Source organism: Neophocaena asiaeorientalis, unplaced genomic scaffold, assembly GCF_003031525.2.
Source record: "Neophocaena asiaeorientalis asiaeorientalis breed wild unplaced genomic scaffold, Neophocaena_asiaeorientalis_V1.1 scaffold7, whole genome shotgun sequence".
NCBI lineage: Eukaryota > Metazoa > Chordata > Mammalia > Artiodactyla > Phocoenidae > Neophocaena > Neophocaena asiaeorientalis.
Window position 1 is genome coordinate 14,077,360 of NW_020185337.1, and position 18,633 is coordinate 14,095,992.

The 18,633-nt window shown below is 41.4% G+C and overlaps 1 protein-coding gene across 6 annotated transcripts in view; it reads right to left on the reverse strand.

Annotated features, from left to right (window-relative positions):
• Nucleotides 1–5,399: 5,399 nt before the first annotated feature.
• BMPR1B (bone morphogenetic protein receptor type 1B) overlaps nucleotides 5,400–18,633 on the reverse strand; it is a 221,796-nt gene continuing 208,562 nt past the window's right edge. For 5 of the 6 annotated variants that reach the window (XM_024736109.1, XM_024736110.1, XM_024736111.1 and 2 more), the window contains 3 exons: nucleotides 14,950–15,125; nucleotides 10,751–10,881; nucleotides 5,400–9,288 (listed from right to left, as the gene is read on the reverse strand). In XM_024736109.1, coding sequence (XP_024591877.1) covers nucleotides 9,163–9,288; nucleotides 10,751–10,881; nucleotides 14,950–15,125 — 433 coding nt within the window. In that variant the 3' untranslated portion in view covers nucleotides 5,400–9,162. The remainder of the gene's footprint in view (nucleotides 9,289–10,750; nucleotides 10,882–14,949; nucleotides 15,126–18,633) is intronic. The other variant, XM_024736113.1, reaches the window with a different exon arrangement.

Here is an 18,633-nt window from a genome sequence, read left to right on the forward strand (position 1 = left end):
TGGCCTCTGCTGCCGCAGGCTCCCCCCGCATTCCGTGCCCCCCCCCCCACGCCTGAGTGAGCCAGAGCCCCCGAATCAGCTGTTACTTTAACCCCGTCCTGTCTGAGCAAAGAACAGACACATGCAGAGGCGGGGCCAAATCCAAAGCTGAACCCCAGGAACTGTGCGAACAAAGAAGAGAAAGGGAAATCTCTCCCAGCAGCCTCAGAAGCAGCGGATTAAATCTCCACAATCAACTTGATGTAGCCTGCATCTGTGGAATACATGAATAGACAACGAATCATCCCAAATTGAGGTGGCAGACTGTGGGAGCACCTGTAGACTTGGGGTTTGCTGTCTGCACCTAATTTGTCTCTGGCTTTGTGTTTATCTTCGTTTAGTATTTAGAGTTTATCATCATTGGTAGATTTGTTTATTGATTTGGTTGCTCTTTTAAAATATATATATTTTTTTCCTTTTTCTCTTTTTGTGAGCATGTATCTGTATGCTTCTTTGAGTGATTTTGTCTCTATAGGGTTGCTTTTACTATTTGTCCTAGGCTTCTATCTGTTTTTTATTAGCATAGTTTTTAGTGCTTGTTATCATTGGTGGATTTGTTTATTGGTTTGGTTGCTGTCTTTTTTTTTAATTACTTTTTTATTTTTTTAATAATTTATGTTTTATTTGAACAACTTTATTTTATTTTATTTCTTTCTCCCTTTTCTTCTGAGCCATGTGGCTGACAGGGTCTTGGTGTACTGGCCAGGTGTCAGGCATGAGCCTCTGAGGTGGGAGAGCTGAGTTCAGGATGTTGGTCCACTGGAGACCTCCCGAACCCTCATAATATCAATGGACAAGAGATCTCCTTCTCAACACTAAGAACCAGCTCCACTCAACAACCAGCACACTACAGTGCTAGACACCCCATGCCAAACAACTAGCAAGACAGGCACACAACCCCACCCATGATGCAGAGAAAGCTATCGACAAAATTCAACACCCATTTATAATAAAAACCCTCCAGAAAGTAGGCATAGAGGGAACTTACCTCAACCTCATGAAGGCCATATATGACAAACAGCCAACATCATTCTCAATGGTAAAAAACTGAAACCATTTCCACTAAGATCAGGAAAAAGACAAGGTTGCCCACTCTCACCACTATTATTCAACATAGTTTTGGAAGTTTTAGCCACAGCAATCAGAGAAGGCAAACAAATAAAAGGAATCCAAATTGGAAAAGAAGAAGTAAAACTGTCACTGTTTACAGGTGACATGATACTATACATAGAGAATCCTAAAGATGCTACCAGAAAGCTACTAGAGCTAATCAATGAATTTAGTAAAGTAATAATCTCCAAAATTTACAAGCAGCTCATGCAGCTCAATATCAAAAAAACAAACAACCCAATCCAAGTACGGGCAGAAGACCAAAATAGACATTTCTCCAAAGCAGATATACAGATTGCCAACAAACACAGGAAAGGATGCTCAAATCAGTAATCATTAGAGAAATGCAAATGAAAACTACAATGAGGTATCACCTCACACCAGTCAGAATGGCCATCAGCAAAAAGTCTACAAACCATAAATCCTGGAGAGGGTGTGGAGAAAAGGGAACCCTCTTGCACTGTTGGTGGGAATGTAAATTGATATAGCCACTATGGAGAACAGTATGGAGGTTCCTTAAAAAACTAAAAATAGAACTACCATATGACCCAGAAATCCCACTACTGGGCATATACCCTGAGAAAACCATAATTCAAAAAGAGTCATGTACCACAGTGTTCATTGCAGCTCTATTTACAATAGCCAGGACATGGAAGCAACCTAAGTGTCCATCGACAGATGAATGGATAAAGAAGATGTGGCACATATATACAATGGAATATTACTCAGCCATAAAAAGAAACGAAACTGAGTTATTTGTAGTGGGGTGGATGGACCTAGAGTCTGTCATACAGAGTGACGTAAATCAGAAAGAGAAAAACAAATACCGCATGCTAACACATATATATGGAATCAAAAAAAAAAAAAGGTTCTGATGAACCTAGGGGCAGGACAGGAATAAATATGCAGACGTAGAGAATGAACTTGAGGACACAGGGAGGGGGAAGGGTAAGCTGGGACGAAGTAAGAGTGGCATGGACATATATACATTACCAAACGTGAAATAGATAGCTAGTGGAAAGCAGCCGTATAGCGCAGGGAGATCAGCTCAGTGCTTTGTGACCGCCTGGAGGGGTGGGATAGGGAGGGTGGGGGGGCAGACGCAAGACGGAGGGGATATGGGGATATATGTGTACATATAGCTGATTCACTGTGTTATAAAGCAGGAACTAACAGAGCAATGTAAAGCAATTATATTCCAATAAAGATGTTAAAAAATGTATACCCTGTGATAAACCATAATGGAAAAGAATATGAAAAAATATATGTATAACTGAGTCACTTTGCTGTACAGCAGAAATTAACACACCATTGTAAATCAACTGTACTTCAACAAAATTTAAAAAGATAAGTAAATCAAGTCTGCCAACAGCTGCACTAGTAGGTAGGAAATGAAAGGGGAGGATGCCCAGAGCTACAGCGAATGCCCGGCAGAGCTGCTCAACCTGCCGGAGCACAGCCAGCCACTGCCTCAGGGTGATGAACACGGGAGCAACTCGGCTGTGCGAGGAGAGCTCTGAGGCAGCCCTCTCCTAATGAAGGAGCTGAGCCGAGAAGCGCCTTTGATGGGAGGCTCCCGTCCCATCCCATCCCTCAGGCTTGAGCCAAAGAGCTTGGGAGCAGCCCTGAGGCACAGCCCCCCTGACTTAAGACTGATCCAAGACTGGGGTCGCAAAACCAGCTGTGGGTCAGGGCTGAGCAAGAGGTGGCGATGTGTACACTGGAACCAGTTTAAAACAGAAGGGAGAAGTGGGTCCTATGGCTGAGAATTTAACTCCATTAAAAGAATGGAAACTCGGTAGAGAACAAAATGGTACCGCGCACAGAAAGCACATGGCAGCAGAGACTCAGCCACCACCATCCCTCGAACCTTGCTTTGGAGCTCTGGTGGCCGGCATTCCCGTCGGGAAGACCGCACTCAAGAAAGCACGCGCACATTTTCCGAGTCACGTCGCGGGTGGGAGGCTGCCCGGGCTCCTCTCGGGGGTAGAGTCACTGGAGGGTTCAGGAGGGTGGCCGGGGCAAAGAACCCCCATCAGCCCCAGAGCTCCCTGTAGCCGGTTACAACCACCACCGGCGGGGGGAATTACTCTGCAGGAAGAGAAGTCCTTCTGAGAGCAGGGTCACCTGTACTTTGCTGCTGTGACAAGAAGGAACAACCAAGCTTGCAACTTAAAAGTGAGCAGAGCAGGAGAAGATGCTGTTCGCCTCAGCTGGGATTTACTATCTCTCTGCCTTTGAGTCCCGGGAAAGCCCACAGCATAGAGAAGTGGGGTGCAGAGAGGGCAGGAGAGGTGTCACCCCACTCCCACCACTGCAAACTCTGGCTTGTTTTAAACGTTGCCATCTTTACATCCTGTAAAACTAACGTCAGCGAGGGAAAGCAGCATTTATGAGCACCTGCTGTGGAGCTGGTGCGGGGCCATCACATTCTTCACACGTTCACCTCGCTTGCTCCTCCTAAGAGCTCTGGGAGGTGGGAATTTTGTCCCAATTTACTCGGGAGAAGATTGGGGCTCAGACTATGTTCTTCCACAGAACTGAGATGGTGAAAACCATGAGATGGGAGTTAAATCGATCTGAATCCCAATGCTGGGATGAATTCTCTTGGCGTAAATGCAGCTGGCTAAACACAGCCAATCACACAAAAACTTCAGAGTCCCTGGTAACTGAGATGCAAGCCCGCCTGTAGTCTCTGCGCCCAAACAACTCTGGATTTCCTCTCTCCTAATCGTCTCCAGTGGATGCCCTCAACACCAAACTTTGTTCTCTGCCCACCAGGATTCCCAGTCCATGGACAAACAACCTAGCAAGTTCCCTCTCCCTCTGCAGAGGGTTTTCTCTTCTCCAGGGGCCACTGACTCAGAAACAACAGCAACAACTGAGTTGTTCCGCACCCCACGTACCTCACAGCTGGGAAGAAGGATGGAGTCTTTCTCCTACGGCTGTGCTCCTTCCAGGCTGCTGCCCCTGCACGGAACCCCACTCCTTTGTACGTCAGGCCATCAGGCCCCACCAGCCTCTGTCTCCACTCTCTGCCCCTCACTGACTGCCCCTCATTCCCCTGCAGCCCGGAGAACCCTGCCTCACAATCTTCATGTCATTAGACTGCCACCATCCTGGGAGGCTTCAAAGTCCCCAGAGACAGATCCAGTGGCCTGGCTTTTGGGTTCCTCTTTCATCACCAATAATCTTATCCACTAATAAATCTGCCCACCCCTGTGATCACACCTTCAGCCTGTCCTTGATCTTGCTACTCCCTCTTTGAAATCTTGATTCTGAACACAGACCCTTTCTCAGTGACCGCTATCGCACCATCTCGACCCCAGCATGGTTCACACCTTCAGCCTGTCCTTGATCTTGCTACTCCCTCTTTGAAATCTTGATTCTGAACACAGACCCTTTCTCAGTGACCGCTATCGCACCATCTCGACCCCAGCATGGTTCCCTGTCCTCTGACCTTGTTTCTTTGGGCCTATCAGCCGCCTCTTCTTTAATCCCCCTCCTTCCTCTGGACCACATCAGCCATCACCTTGATGATGATAATTCTGATTTTCCATGACTCATTGATGCATATGCCAGGTAACCCTAAATGAATCCAGTAGCCGCAGTCTCCATGCCTACATTGGGCTGCTGATAGAAAAACAAAATCATAAAATTACAGAGAAGAGTAGCACAAGGAATTTGTAATAATAGCTAATAGTAATTGAGCATTAGTTGAATGCTTACCTCATGCTTGGTGCATGGATTATTTCATTTCATCTTCAGAACCACTCCATGAAGTAGAGATTAATATTATTCCCACCTTCAAGGGGAAGAAACTGAGTCTTCGAGAGGGCACAACATGCCTACCGTCACAGAGTGGAGAGAATGAGGGAGCCCGGGTTCCCGTGCGGGCTGTACGGTGGTCCAGGGGCCACACCTTGGCCACTAAGCCACAGTTAGCATCATCCATCTTAACAGGGCCCTCGGCGTTGCCTGTAGCCATCCGGCTGTGATATCCTACGATGCAATTTTAGACCTTGTCACCAGCTTTTCTACCTTTCCTCCCACTCTCAACAGACGACCGTGCCGCCTAATTACAGAGAAAACAGGAGACATCAGACCGTTCGTCTTGCTCTCCTGCCACCAGATATACACACTTACCTGCAACGCTCTCCATGGCTGCCTTTCCCGCCTGCTACAATGTGAAATTTTTAAAGAGGAAAAAACGCACAACTATAAGATAACAGACGTGTTCTTTCCAAGGGGAGAATGAAACCATTTTATTCCGGGGGAATGTTAAAACAAAGCCATATACAATTTGTAACAAATACAATACAATTGTTTGTTCCCTAGTCCTGAATAATTACAGTATATACAAATTCAATAAGGCACTGGTTCCCCAAAAGAACACAAATGAGTCTTCTTTTGAAACAGACAGACAACAAAATCCTGTATATATTCTAACTTTTCTCCAAAAAATATGGCATTGTTTTTCTGGTTTGTTTTACAAAAGGAATGATAACTGCTAAACTGGGTCACTTGACGCCTTCTTTCATTTCCACGGCTATGTGGCTAAGTTTTCTAAGGAGATATAACTACAGAATTATTCAAGTTTTAAAAAACTGTACTTCTTTCAGTGCCTTTCACCTACAAAGAAGAACCAGAACAGACCAACAACGTAAAACACTAAGTTCTAATGAACAGGCATGACTGCAGAAACGTAAAAGTCGGTCATGACTCAGGACTTGCTCTACCTGACTACACAGCAATTGAAATGTGTCAGAGAATTCCCTGTAAATAAAATCTTAGCGTGTTTTCTGAGAAGCTTTGTTTTGAGGATAAAAAGAATGGTCGCTAGTGACTCCTGAGCTGTGCTTTCCAGGGGGTCAAAGGCCGGGCTCCTCACACACAATGTTCATAGCACTGCCGCCTGTGATGTAACAGTCTACACCTTTTATAAATAAATATTACGTTTCATTTAGTACTTTATCCTCTATAATATTTTACGCTCTAATCCACATAATGGAGTTGTGTCAGACTCCAAACTGAACATAATATTTATATATACATATATATTTATATAATATATACAGACATACATAAACTATAAAGCCAAACATCTTAGCATACAAAACTTATATTAGCCAACAAGTAGTATTTTAGGATTCCTTTGCAGGGAAAAGATTAGAAGAAAATTTTAGGCTTTGAAAGAGTCCTAAAAGTAAGCATCAACTACATTATTTCCAGGTTCCCACTCTTCTGTTGAAAGACAAAACGAAAAATTAAATTCACTTCTGAGCTACCAGAAATTTAAAAATCAAAATGAGTTATTTGGAAGTGAGTAGGTAGTCTCTTTAAGAACAATTTAATATTCCCTAAGCAAGGTGGATTTTGGTAAGATACAAGGAAAACTCTATTCATAAGTAAATTCTTGTTTCATTGAAAGACTATAGTAACTAAATGGGTCTTTTTAAGTATCTCTGGAATAATTTTTAAATGTTCATAGTGAGTAAATCAGGTTGGGGATTAGAAAGTAAGCTAGTCATTCTTCCAAAGCAACCAAACACATAATAGAGAAGAAATTTGGATACTATTTTAGTCTCTTCCCATTCTTCACAGGAACCAACACCTCCCTAGAAATCTAGTTTACTTTGAAATCATCACCTCTCCACAATGTATTCTGATTTGAAGTTATCCATGTATAAGAACTTACCTAAACTTACATTTTTACCTAAGAGATAAGCCCAGCATCACTTAAATTTAGGGAAAATCAAGAAACACGAACATGTCCCCACTGAACGGACATAAATGTTTACTTATTTGTTTCGTAGACAATCTGATTAGAGGCACTGAGGTTTCTCTCCCAGGCTCAGATGACTATCACGCTTAGCTCTAGCTACATACTCCTTCTAAGCTATCAAAAAGAATACGATTTGACGCAAGAGAAAGGAACCTTTACACTGCTATTGAGGTTATCTTAATATCAATAAAAGCAGCATTCTGATTATGTTTGGAACCAACTGTTTTTAATCTTTGAAAAATGCAGAAACCTTTTTCGTATTCAAGGATTAAGGAAATATTCTTTCTTTGTTACAAAGGAGATGTGGTTATGAAGCACTGGGGAGTGAGTGCTGAATACAGAAACTGTTTCTCCTCATGCTTCTCCCAAACCGTAAGCACAGCTCACAGCTGGTCTCTGCTCTAGGATGCTTTTCTGGAGGAACAACTCACCAGTGCAAGCCCACTTCAGAAGTGAGGAAAATGTTTTCTCATTTTTAATGCAGCTGTCACATTTCCAAAACCCTCCATCCTTCCGCCACCAAGTGGTGAAATGAAAATGTGTTATAAAACACTGCCCCCTGGAGTATTCTGGAAGGAACATCTTTTTTCTTTTTAAAGGGCTGGGCAAGTGGGTACTTTCCAGTTCTTTACTAAACACTACAGAATTTCTAAGAAGCAAAAGAAAACCACAGTCAGGAAGTAAATGAATAAAGTCGAGAGGGATGTGTACAATTTTAGCCTTTCTTAGGTTCCTGTTGCTAAGGAATACTGGCCCTGCCAATGATCTGACTCACGTTGCTCAAAAGTTAAAACCCCACGTGAGTGAATAGGTGAAAAGATGTTTTGCACAAGTGCCACAGAGAAGAAAAGATAATAAATTAAAAAGTGAATTGAACGTTATGAGAATAAAATAAACTGAGTCAGCATTCCTAAGATGTGAAGCTATCACATAAGATATTAAGATATACATATTCGATCCGTATCTATTCTAGAATAATAAATCACAGCAGCCGTAACATTCTGTGGCCTCCACTAGCATTCCTCTGCTGTCCCATTTGGAGGTTATATTTATCTATTTAAAAATTAAAATTAGTTAAATTAACCTAACATATGTTTCCTCTCCTTCCCTTAACTCAGACACATAAAAGGCAGATAATAACAAAAAGAAACCATATTTGTCTGTACATAATAAGTTGTACATTGCATACATTTCCCCTTGTGCTTCTGTGAATGGCTCTTCCATGTACAGAAGAAACAAGCCATGTGCACCTGTACCCTCATCCCCTACCTTTCTGACACTATCTTCTCACAGCACAAGAGCAAAATATCTCTATTTTAAAGCGCCTTGTCTTCAACACAACTGATGGCAATTTTATACTTAATATTGATCCCTTCATTTGAGAGATCAAAAGCATGTATGGGTCAATTCTCTGCCCATAAAAAAAAAGCTTTGTTTGTGTTTAATGAAAAGGAAGGGACTTTACCGTGAAAGAAAAAGCATACCAGAATCCGAAACACAAAGCGGTTCTGAGGAATAGTGTCAACATTTACTTCTAACAGAGTCACATAAAACCTTCATTTGTTCCATATCCTATAAAGCTGCAAAAGGTCACCTGTAGGAATCCCCAAACGTGGTCCCAGACAGGTGACGCTTGTACCCGGGTGCATTCACATTGCTGCGGCCGCCCCGGTGCAGGCCTGGCCCGAGTGGTCTGAAGAGGCGCAGGGCGCAGGGGCTCTGAAGGTGAGTTCCATTCTGTTCTCCAACTTCACCGACTGCTGGTTGGCAGAGTGCAACAGAATTTTACCAATGGAAACATGTATTTTAATTTACCTTCCAGGAGAGTTTCTGGGAAGAATTTTGCTGTTATTATTTAAACTATTAGTATAAACCTTAAAACATCTACATTATTTGTTTTATTTTGGCAAAATTAAAGCATCTTTTGAAAAAAAAAAAAAAAAAAAAAGGCAATCCCAAAATACAGGGCTTTCTTAGAAAGCAACATGCGTCATATCTTGAACAAGTTACCCAAACAGTTTCTCCCTCCTACAAACAGACACGATGAATCCGTGTTCCTGGGAACTTCTCTTTGTCCAAGCTGCTCCCTGAGAGGTGAGGCTAACCTTACTGGAAAGCAGGACGATGCTCACGGCTTGTACTGTGGGTGCTTCTGGAACATCTGCTCTGCCCACAAACAGAAGAGTATCTACTGGCTTTCTCCAGAGATGCTTATTTTTGCCCTCAATTCAGAGTTTAATGTCCTGGGACTCTGACATTTTGGCAAGTGTTTTCTTAACCCGCAGTGCTGTCAGTCTTGAAGCAGGATTGTGAGCCCAGCATTCTGTCATGAGTTTCCCCATCTGCCTTAGACACTGCGGGAAGGAAAAGGAAAACTGGAGTTAGAGAAGTGTATTATCTGTAAGGTTGGCACTTGGTATTGGCTTTCAGTTTTGGGTTTCTGAAGTTTGAATATATGTTTTTAAAGATACTCTTAAAACCACGGAGGCATAAAATTCCATAAAAATTCTTCTCTCATCATGCAAAGCTTAAATGATGCAAACAGATTTTCATGCTTCCTTGTGATAGGAGCAAGCAGGTGGTTTTGCTGATTGTACAGGAGCGCCTCTGAAGTCAGATTAAACACACACAAATACCCAGGGAGTCTGTGTTCCACTGCACACTCCCAGATTGTTTCTAACACCCGGTGAGCTCAAATCTTTTATCTAATTCCATACTATTCAAACAAACATGGTTATTCCTAAATCACAGCTGTCTGCTCTAGTAACAGCATCACACGGTACCATTTGACAAGATTAGTGACCTGTGCACAGCCTCACTACAACTTTCTCCTGTGTTCTCCTGTGGTACATCAATTATTGGCCTTCCTGTTGAAAAGCACAATTTCACTTCATTAGAAACCCTCAGTGAAGGGATTCTGAGTAATACCAATGCCCATAACCACCTTCAAAATAATATAAATTCCAGCCTTTCATAAAGCTTTCTGCACAGCTCACTGGAAAACATATGTATTATTTAGCATTTCAGTAACTGGCCACAAAACCAATGAACCAAAGATTATTTTGAAATGCATTTAACAGTGAAGAACTCATTTATAAACAGTGTTCTGTCCACTTATCTGCACTGACTTTGGTACATTTTTTTCAGGGATGCTTCAAACTCCTCTCTGAATGTTCCTGGACAGGTTTAGAGGCTCAGAGGGCAGGTGGGGCAGGAAAGGCAAGGCTGGCCGGCTCACTCCTTCCTCTGGGCAGCTCCTTGTTAGATCTGGTTAGGTTTCACCAGGACGGGCTCAGAGCCAGGCCAAATGTGGATTTTTCCCACAGCATTGCGTCATCCTTATTGACGAAGATCCACAGCACCGTCGGGCATCTCAACTAGGTCAACTTGTACCACTTCTGTGTATAGAAAACCGAATTCTTCAGATGCCTTACTTTTCTCTCATCAAAACGGGAGAATGCTGTACGTGAGTTTGTCATGGAGAAAATTCATGATGCTTTACAAACACATGTGCAGTTATATTTAACGGCCTTTATGCAAGTGTCAGGACATCACCAACAAATGAAATAATGTTATCGATTATGCAGGCTAAATGCTGACCCATTCAATGTATTTTGGAAGTGGCAAAGTCAAAGAGGAGAAAGGAACAGACAATTTAACATACTGCGCTTAGCTCCATATAAATTACTGCCATGAGGCACCCTTACCATCACAGCAAAGAAAAAGAATTCCTGTGATAAATATTTGGAATTTTGGCAAAAGGAGAAAAGTCTGTTTTGACACTGGTCACAATCACATGGTGACCTACAGCCTCACCTCATCACTGCTCCACCGGTTGGGGAAGGAGGGACGCAGCTTCTTGATACACACGATCTCTCTCATGTCCTCATAAGAGGGATCGCTGGGCACTAGATCATGATAGGGAAGCTGATATTCTTCCACTATACCTGAAAATATGGTTTCATTAACGTTATTATTTTCTGTGAAGAGGAAATAAAAGTCTAACAAATAAACTATTCTCTAAGGAAAGTTCTATCGGTACCAAAGACAAGTTCAGGTTGAAAAACAGCAAAAACAAAAGCAAAACCAGCACCAACCTTGAAAACAATGTGCCCAAACGATACGATCTAATTTTTTAAAATGAAAAGAAAAAGCATAATGAAACATATTATATGCCTTCAAGCCTTTTTTCTAACTTCCAAAAGCTAAGTAAACAAGCATCTCAAGTTTACTTCTGATTTTATAAAGGCTCTTGTACTGTGCGCCAACGTTTTAAAATCTATATTAAATCTCGTTGCGAATTTGCCAGACACACCCCAAATGCATACTGCACAATATGTAACTATTTCTACTACTGCAGCATGCGTTTATGAACCTCATAATAAATCTGGCAGTGTATCCTACTTGAACGAAATGTCAGATTTACATTTTTTCTGCTTAATCATAAGAATGCATTTTTGCACATTTACAATTTAGAAAACTATACACACCTAAAAATATTAACCATGATTTTTTAGGTGCAATGACTGTCTGATTTTTCTTCTTTCAATTTCCTGCATCTATCTGAACTGTCTACAAGAAATATATCACTATTAGAAAAAAAAATATGTAGTGTTGAAAGAACGGTTAAGAAATACAAAAGAATGTCATCTGTAAGGAAAGGTACTTAGCATGCTAAATTCTATCCCATTTCATTTCCCTAGTATCTAATTCCTACCTTTTTCCCTCTTGTCCTTTAAAATAGCAGGCTGCCTGTGTCTTCTTTCTGACATTATTTGAGTAACTCCTCACGGTAATTATAAGCAGCCTCTGTCCTCAGAGGATGCTGCTCTGAACAGTCTTTCCAGAGAACCATTTCTCCCTATCCTAAACTATCTTTTATAGAAATTTCATTGCTTTTTATCTAAACAGGATGATACTGTGGTGCTCCAAAGACAATGTGCTTCAAGGACAAAGGACAACCCTGCCTGAAAAAGTTTCAGCGTTACACCCCCTACCAGACTCTTAATCGCCCTCCCCACTATGTTGCCATGGTTACGAAATTCCTGAGCCCACCTAGGCGACGCCCACCTGGGCAACAGGACCTGTCCCAAATAAGGAAAGGCATATGCCCTGTTCCACTCCCACCCTATGGAAGGAAGGTACATGTGTCTCTACCAGTCAGTAAATGAAATTTTCACCTCGGACCATTCCTTTGTTTTCTGGCTATAAAAACTGATCAATAGCACATGTTTGGCTTGACTCTCCCAGACTACTAGGAAGTCTGCCCGCTGTTCTGGCGGCGACCCTTCCCTCTAAGAAATTCTATCTTCTTTACATTCTGCCTTGTGTCTGGAAATTCTTTTGCAACCTGCATTTGGACCATGACAGCTACCACCAGGTTGGAAGATAATACACTACATCATAAAATTCACTGAGGGTTTACTCTAAAAAAAATCTGGAGCCTGTATTATGTCCTTTCTTGTAAACTCAAACCCATTTATAATCATAAAGGACTAGAAGGTTCGACAGTTTTTTCAGACCATTCCAACTCACCATTTATTCTGTCCCCTGCTGAGATCACAGAGCATAATTATATGTATTATCTATGTTACTATTTCCTTCCACTGTGTGTCATCTCTACAGAAGATCATGAAAGCACAAGGTCTAATGGATAGGAGATGCTCACTTCATTCCCGTTCTTCCTCCTTTTCTAATTCTCAAGACAATGGCTCAGGAAACATCTTGAGAGAAAGGATGATGTCAATCTAATTTATCTCAAATTTCCCTCAGTGCCTAATGTTGGTGCCATTATCTGGATGGACTAATGCATAGATGGTGGGGTAGGTGCATATATGAAAACAGATATAGAGCCAACCACATAAAATTATCAACTGATCTAAGTCCGTCTTTGAACTCTAGGCCTTACTCCTTTCTCCTTACCATGCAATTAAGTTATCAAAATTTCCCATGTCTGCTGCCTTTGTGTGTGAAACTTCAAAACTTTCTTTTGCTTCCAAAGTTTGAAAGGCCTACAGCTGGGTGTGTCTACTTCACCCAAAAGTACCTGGACTAGAAAGATGAGCCCCCAGACTTGCAGTATCTTCATAAAGGAAAGTGTTAGAGAATAGAATGTGTGTGCTTTGCCTGCCTGGAAGAGAAAAGAAACTCATTTATTGCGAGTCTACTATCTACCAGGCATGGAGGTAGGTATGTTATATAATTTATCTTATTAAATTCTCACAAACACATTTATGAGATAGCATTATTATACACACTTTACAGATGAGGCAAGTTGGCTTCGAAGGATTAAGTAGCTTGCCCAAGGCCATACAGTTGGTATGAGATAGAGCTGGGAATCTCTGACATCAATCTCATACATTTTAGTACCAAAGGTAACATTTTAGTACCTCTTGAACCTCCACAGGCAAAGACAGCCCTAGCAAGGCAATTAATATCCTGCTGTTTACATAAGGCTGGCTTTTTTTTTAAGCAGAGAATCATTTCTCCTTTATTCCGGTCCTCCTCAGGTTTTCAAATATAGGCCTCCTGTAGCCCTATTTGCTTTAGATGTTTAGGAAAACATAATTAGAAAAGTAATCTTGTACTTTACTACTCCTTTAACTTCTATAAACCTGTCAATAAAATAAGTGTAGGCATATTATTCAAAAATAGGCTCATTTATTCTTAATAAAGCATGAGATCATAATTATGATGGGAGATTTATAGAATATCTGGTTAGGAAAATTTTCCTACATACATTAACTTCCCTTTTGGACTAAAGACTTCTCTTACTTTAGAGGGAATGTGTTCTATTTTAAGAGGCACAGAATTCCCAGAGTGATTAGAAGGCACGACATCATTGAAGATGATCTTTCTACAAAAGTGTGAATGCCTGTTGATTTACTGTTTCTCCTTCCTATTTAAATATTAATCTAAATATGCGTTAAGTCTCTACCAACCAAAATGAAAATTCAAAACAATAGCTAACATGTATTGAGTGCTAGTTATACGCCAGGCAGTTTTCATTCTTTCTACAATCATTGAAACCTCACAACCATCTGAGGTAGATCCAATAATTCACCTCTTTCTGACAATAAAAAAACTGAAACAGAAAAATTTAGTAACCTGTCAAAGGTTCACAGATAATAAATGGCAGGTCCAAGAAAAGAATTCCCCTACTAGTTAAGTGCACGTTGCACTTTCACACTCTTGGACAAGCTCAACTTTTTGAGAACGTGAGGAACTAGCCGTCACGAGGAAAGGCAGCAGTGTCAAGGTTTCTGAACGAGCACAACCATGAGCAGAGGCATAAACAGGGCGCTTGATACTGAAGAGCCTGCAACTCAGCCCCTCCCCTACTCAAAAACAGATCATGCGGCAGTAAGCAAAATACTACAAGCAACAATGTTACCTCTGAATATTTAAGAATGTCTTCTTAGTCTTACTAGGGAATCCTTACGTTTGTAGAAAAGTTATCATGAACAATAATGATATTCTTATGCTTGAACTTCCTTTGGATACAAACTGATGTTTTCGAACTGCTTCATGAGGAAGTATTACAGAAAGTCAAGAAGTAGAGGGGCTCCACGACGGGTGCCCCGCCCTACATTTCTGTGTCTCCCTTCATCTGTGCACAGGAAGCCACAGGGAAAGCGTCACCGATGTTGAGGGTGGAGCCAGGAGGTTGGTGGGAAGAAGCTGGAAGGGGCAGGAGAGGGGGGTCTGACTTGATGGAGCAACTGCTGGAGGAAGAGCTCAAGAGAGAAAGGAGAAAACACATATGGTGGAAGGGGGTGATCTCTGAAAAGGCAAGAGGAAGCTCTGGAAGAGACGCATCAGTAGCTGGCGAAGGGAAGGAGGCAGTCAAAGATAATTCTAAGAGGTTAAACATCGTTTCCTGGGAGGACTGAGACTGCGTGAACAGAAATAAAGGGGAGAATCAAATCAAACCTGATTCTGTAAACAAGACGACTCTGACTTCTGATCAGAAAGAAAGGATTTGTAGTAGCTCCAACAGTATCACTGTCACTTACCTCCTGATACACATCTTCTAGCAACCTCCCACAGGATGAGTCCAAAACTGTACATGTCCGCCATGATGTAAGACTGAAAGTGATTTCTATTCAAGCTCTCATCCAACACTTCCGGAGGCATATAGCGTTTGGTGCCAACTCGAGTGTTGGGTGGTATGTCAACTTCATTCGTATCACTAAGGAAAAAGTAAAGCAAAGCACTATAAGCACTGAAGAGGACCAACAAATGACAGTCAAGGTGATTCCTGACCCAGGGCTTTAATGAAAGGTGGGAAAGGATATCCTTCCAGGGTTCCTTAAAAAATATTTCCTGCCAGAAGTTAAATATTCACAGGTAAAAACCCAATGTAGGTGATGTTCAATCAGAATGAAGCTGCCACATATAGGACAGCATTGCCACTAGATCAAATGTAAGCTCTCAATTATTGCTAAATATCTAAAAAATACCATCCTTCCCTTCATATTTTAGTAGCTTTGCTCTTAAAACTGGCAGGTGCACATGCCAATTTGGTTTGAGACAGTATTTCTTAAGCCAAGTGTTGGGAGGCTTTTATAGCTACAAACAAGTAAAAAGGGATGGGAGGAGAGGACCAACAGAGATTTGCAAATGTTTTATTTTGATAAGCAGAGACCTATAAAAGAGCTTTCTACTACCACTATTATTTCATAAACCGAATAACATGTATTTTTAATAACAAAAGGAAGTAACTGAATATAATATCTTTAGCTTTAAGAAAATTTCACAACATGATCCATTCATTATTATTCCCCACAGATGGGGAAGAAATTCCTGATGGAAGGACATCGATCTAGAGGCTGGCACACGGGAACCACGGCCTCGGTGCCGCGAGCTGGAGCCGGAGCTACGAACCCATGTTGCAAAGCTGCTGAACTATGATGACTCGAGAGGCTGACCATTAAATGAGAGGATGCGTGTGACATCGCTGCCAGTGTAGCACCGAGCACACATCGCAACTCTAACAAGTCCCACAGCTCAACAGAAACTACTGGGACTGAGGGGTGAGGAGCCCCCATTAGACGGACGACGAAGCTATGAGACAGAAAAGGTCTTGTACAAAATCTCACAATTAAACTGAAGTTTGTGGAAAATCTCGGATAAACCTTCCTCTCTCCTGATTCCCAAGAAAGAGTTTTTCTTTTTCTTTTCATCACACTCCACTGACTCTCAAGCATTTTACATGTTCTTTTTCCTCAACGTGGAAAACAGTTGCGTAAGTCAAATATCGCATTTATCATGCTGTGTCACAGACAACTGCAAACTTAGCAAAACACTAGTGGCTTTTGGGGAAAAAACCTCTGGGCCTGATCTTACCGCCTCAATCTCTGTCTTCTAAAACTCTGATATCTCAACACTGTTTACATTTACTAACACTTATAGAGCTTCATTCTTACGACCGACCGTTTAAAATTCACTTCCAGCTAAAAACTTTAAGCTAAAGCTATTTCATCAGACGTGTCACTAGGATACTCATTAGGCCCCTTGGGATCTTCTAAAAGCAACAACTCTGAAGGAGCCTCTTTTCCTAAAATAAAAGTTAAAGTGGAAATTTTTTGAAATGAAAAAAAAAAACTAACGAGCTGGTACTCCTTACCATCTGTAAACGTAGGTCTTAGTGCTCTGGGCTCTTTTCTAAGACTAGAAAGAGTTTAAAACGTGAATCATAGTATTTACCAGCAGGATACAATAGAAAAATGTCACCTGTGTACCTAAATAGTACATAGTAAGGAAGGCACGTTGAGCAGAGGCTTAATGATAACCATTAGATTTAAAAGATGCCACAAAGGCTCCATCTTCAACTATAATGCGATTTCTCCCCTCTTCTACCACTGACACCTCTTACGTGAACACACAGTGGATATTTCATTAATGTGCTATATGTGTGTGTTATAATTTATAATTTTGAATCATTAGAGAAAGACAGTGCTGGGATTGGATAGAGGATTCTGGGTTCTATGCAGAGAAACGAACATGGGGGTTTGCAGATGGAAAGAAGATGGTAAGGGGCCTAAATTACATTCCAGAACATGTCCTGGGAAGAGAAACCAAAAACAGTCCTAGCATGGGCCCTACAGGAGCGCATTTAAGCCAAAGACATACTCTGACCACAGGTGATAAAGATTTTAGGCAATTCCTTTCCGTTCTTACACTTAGGTCCTTAATGTTTTATTTGGATTCGGGAGGCCAGGAAGGGCTGATGGAATTCGTGACATGGAGACATCTATTGGAAAACTAAGGTAATTGGTATTCGATGATAACGGAATTAAGATTTGTGATGGGCAGACTATACATAGTTCTCTAAACTCTCATGCCCTCAAACGCTGAAAAAACATATAGTCAAAGATGTGGCTTGCCCATCAAAGGCCCCAAAACCAGTCCCTTACACAGGCCATGTGTGCTTGGCACTGCACTGCTGTACCTCTTCAACCTTCCTCTCCCCATCCTAGGGGTTTCCCCACTAGTATCTGAATAAACATCTCCCCTGGGAGTATCTGAGTAAATATCTTCCCCCAGAAGAATCTGAATAAATATTCTCCCTTGTAGTATCTCAATAAATATCCATCTTCCACCCTAAGACAGTAAACTCCTCTGAGCTCTGAATAACTGTCATAATCATTTGTTATGTCCCTAAAGAGCACAGCCCCCTTCATCTCCACTCACAGTGTGCCTTGCACATGGCAGATAAAGAATATACTTTAAATGAAAGAAGGAAAAGGCCTTTTTATAGTAAACTTCACTGTGGGTGATTTAAAGAGATATGTAAAAATCTCTGTAGACCATAAAAGGAGACATTACAGGTATACAGGAAGATAAACTGAATTTTGTTAAGCAAATTAATTTTGTAACAGGTGACTATTACAAATAGTCACATGCGATGGCACATGCCTTTAGCACTATATTTAAAGAACATACTAACTATAAGTAATTCCCATCTGACATTACAAAGTATCAGATCCTCCAAGATACACAGTTCTGTCCCTTCTTCCCTCGGGAGGGTTTCTCTACTTGAAAGTAATTATACTGTATTTCTCTCCCAGGTCTTCAGTCACATCATCTTACCCGTCCTCAAATAAGGGCAGAGAAAAATGGAACTTGTATTAATCTTCAAGACCAAAAAGAGAAATTAAAGTGATTTAACACTCAGGCAGCAAGAGTAAAAGAAGAAAAAGAGACGGGAAGTAGAGTCAGACAGCGCAGAGCCTTGAGGCTAGGTACGGAGTCACTGAAGGAAAGGGCCAAGCAGAAGGGAGGAAGAAGAAAAGGCCAGGTTGCCTTCAGCTTTCCCTGCCTTACTTTTCCATGGAGGCCGGGAGGGCTGAGAGCCAATGTTGGCAAGAAAAGATGGATACAGCACAAGGGGGGCAGAGTCGGAGAAGAACTCCGAACCCACAACATAATTCCATGTGCCGCAGTGGCTACACGCACACATATGTGTGTAAACTGTCAAATCACATACAGGAAATATAAATGCCAACCAGGATACTGGTTACTTCTGGGTGGAAAAGGGAGGATAAAACAGGGAGGAGAATACAGAAGGGTTCTTTAACACTGGATTTCTTTTTTTAAAAAAAAAGACCAGACAAAAATAAGGCAACTTGTTAATATCATTCTTAAATTATTACATGAGTGACTCATTATTTTTTATATTATCTGTATGTTTAAAA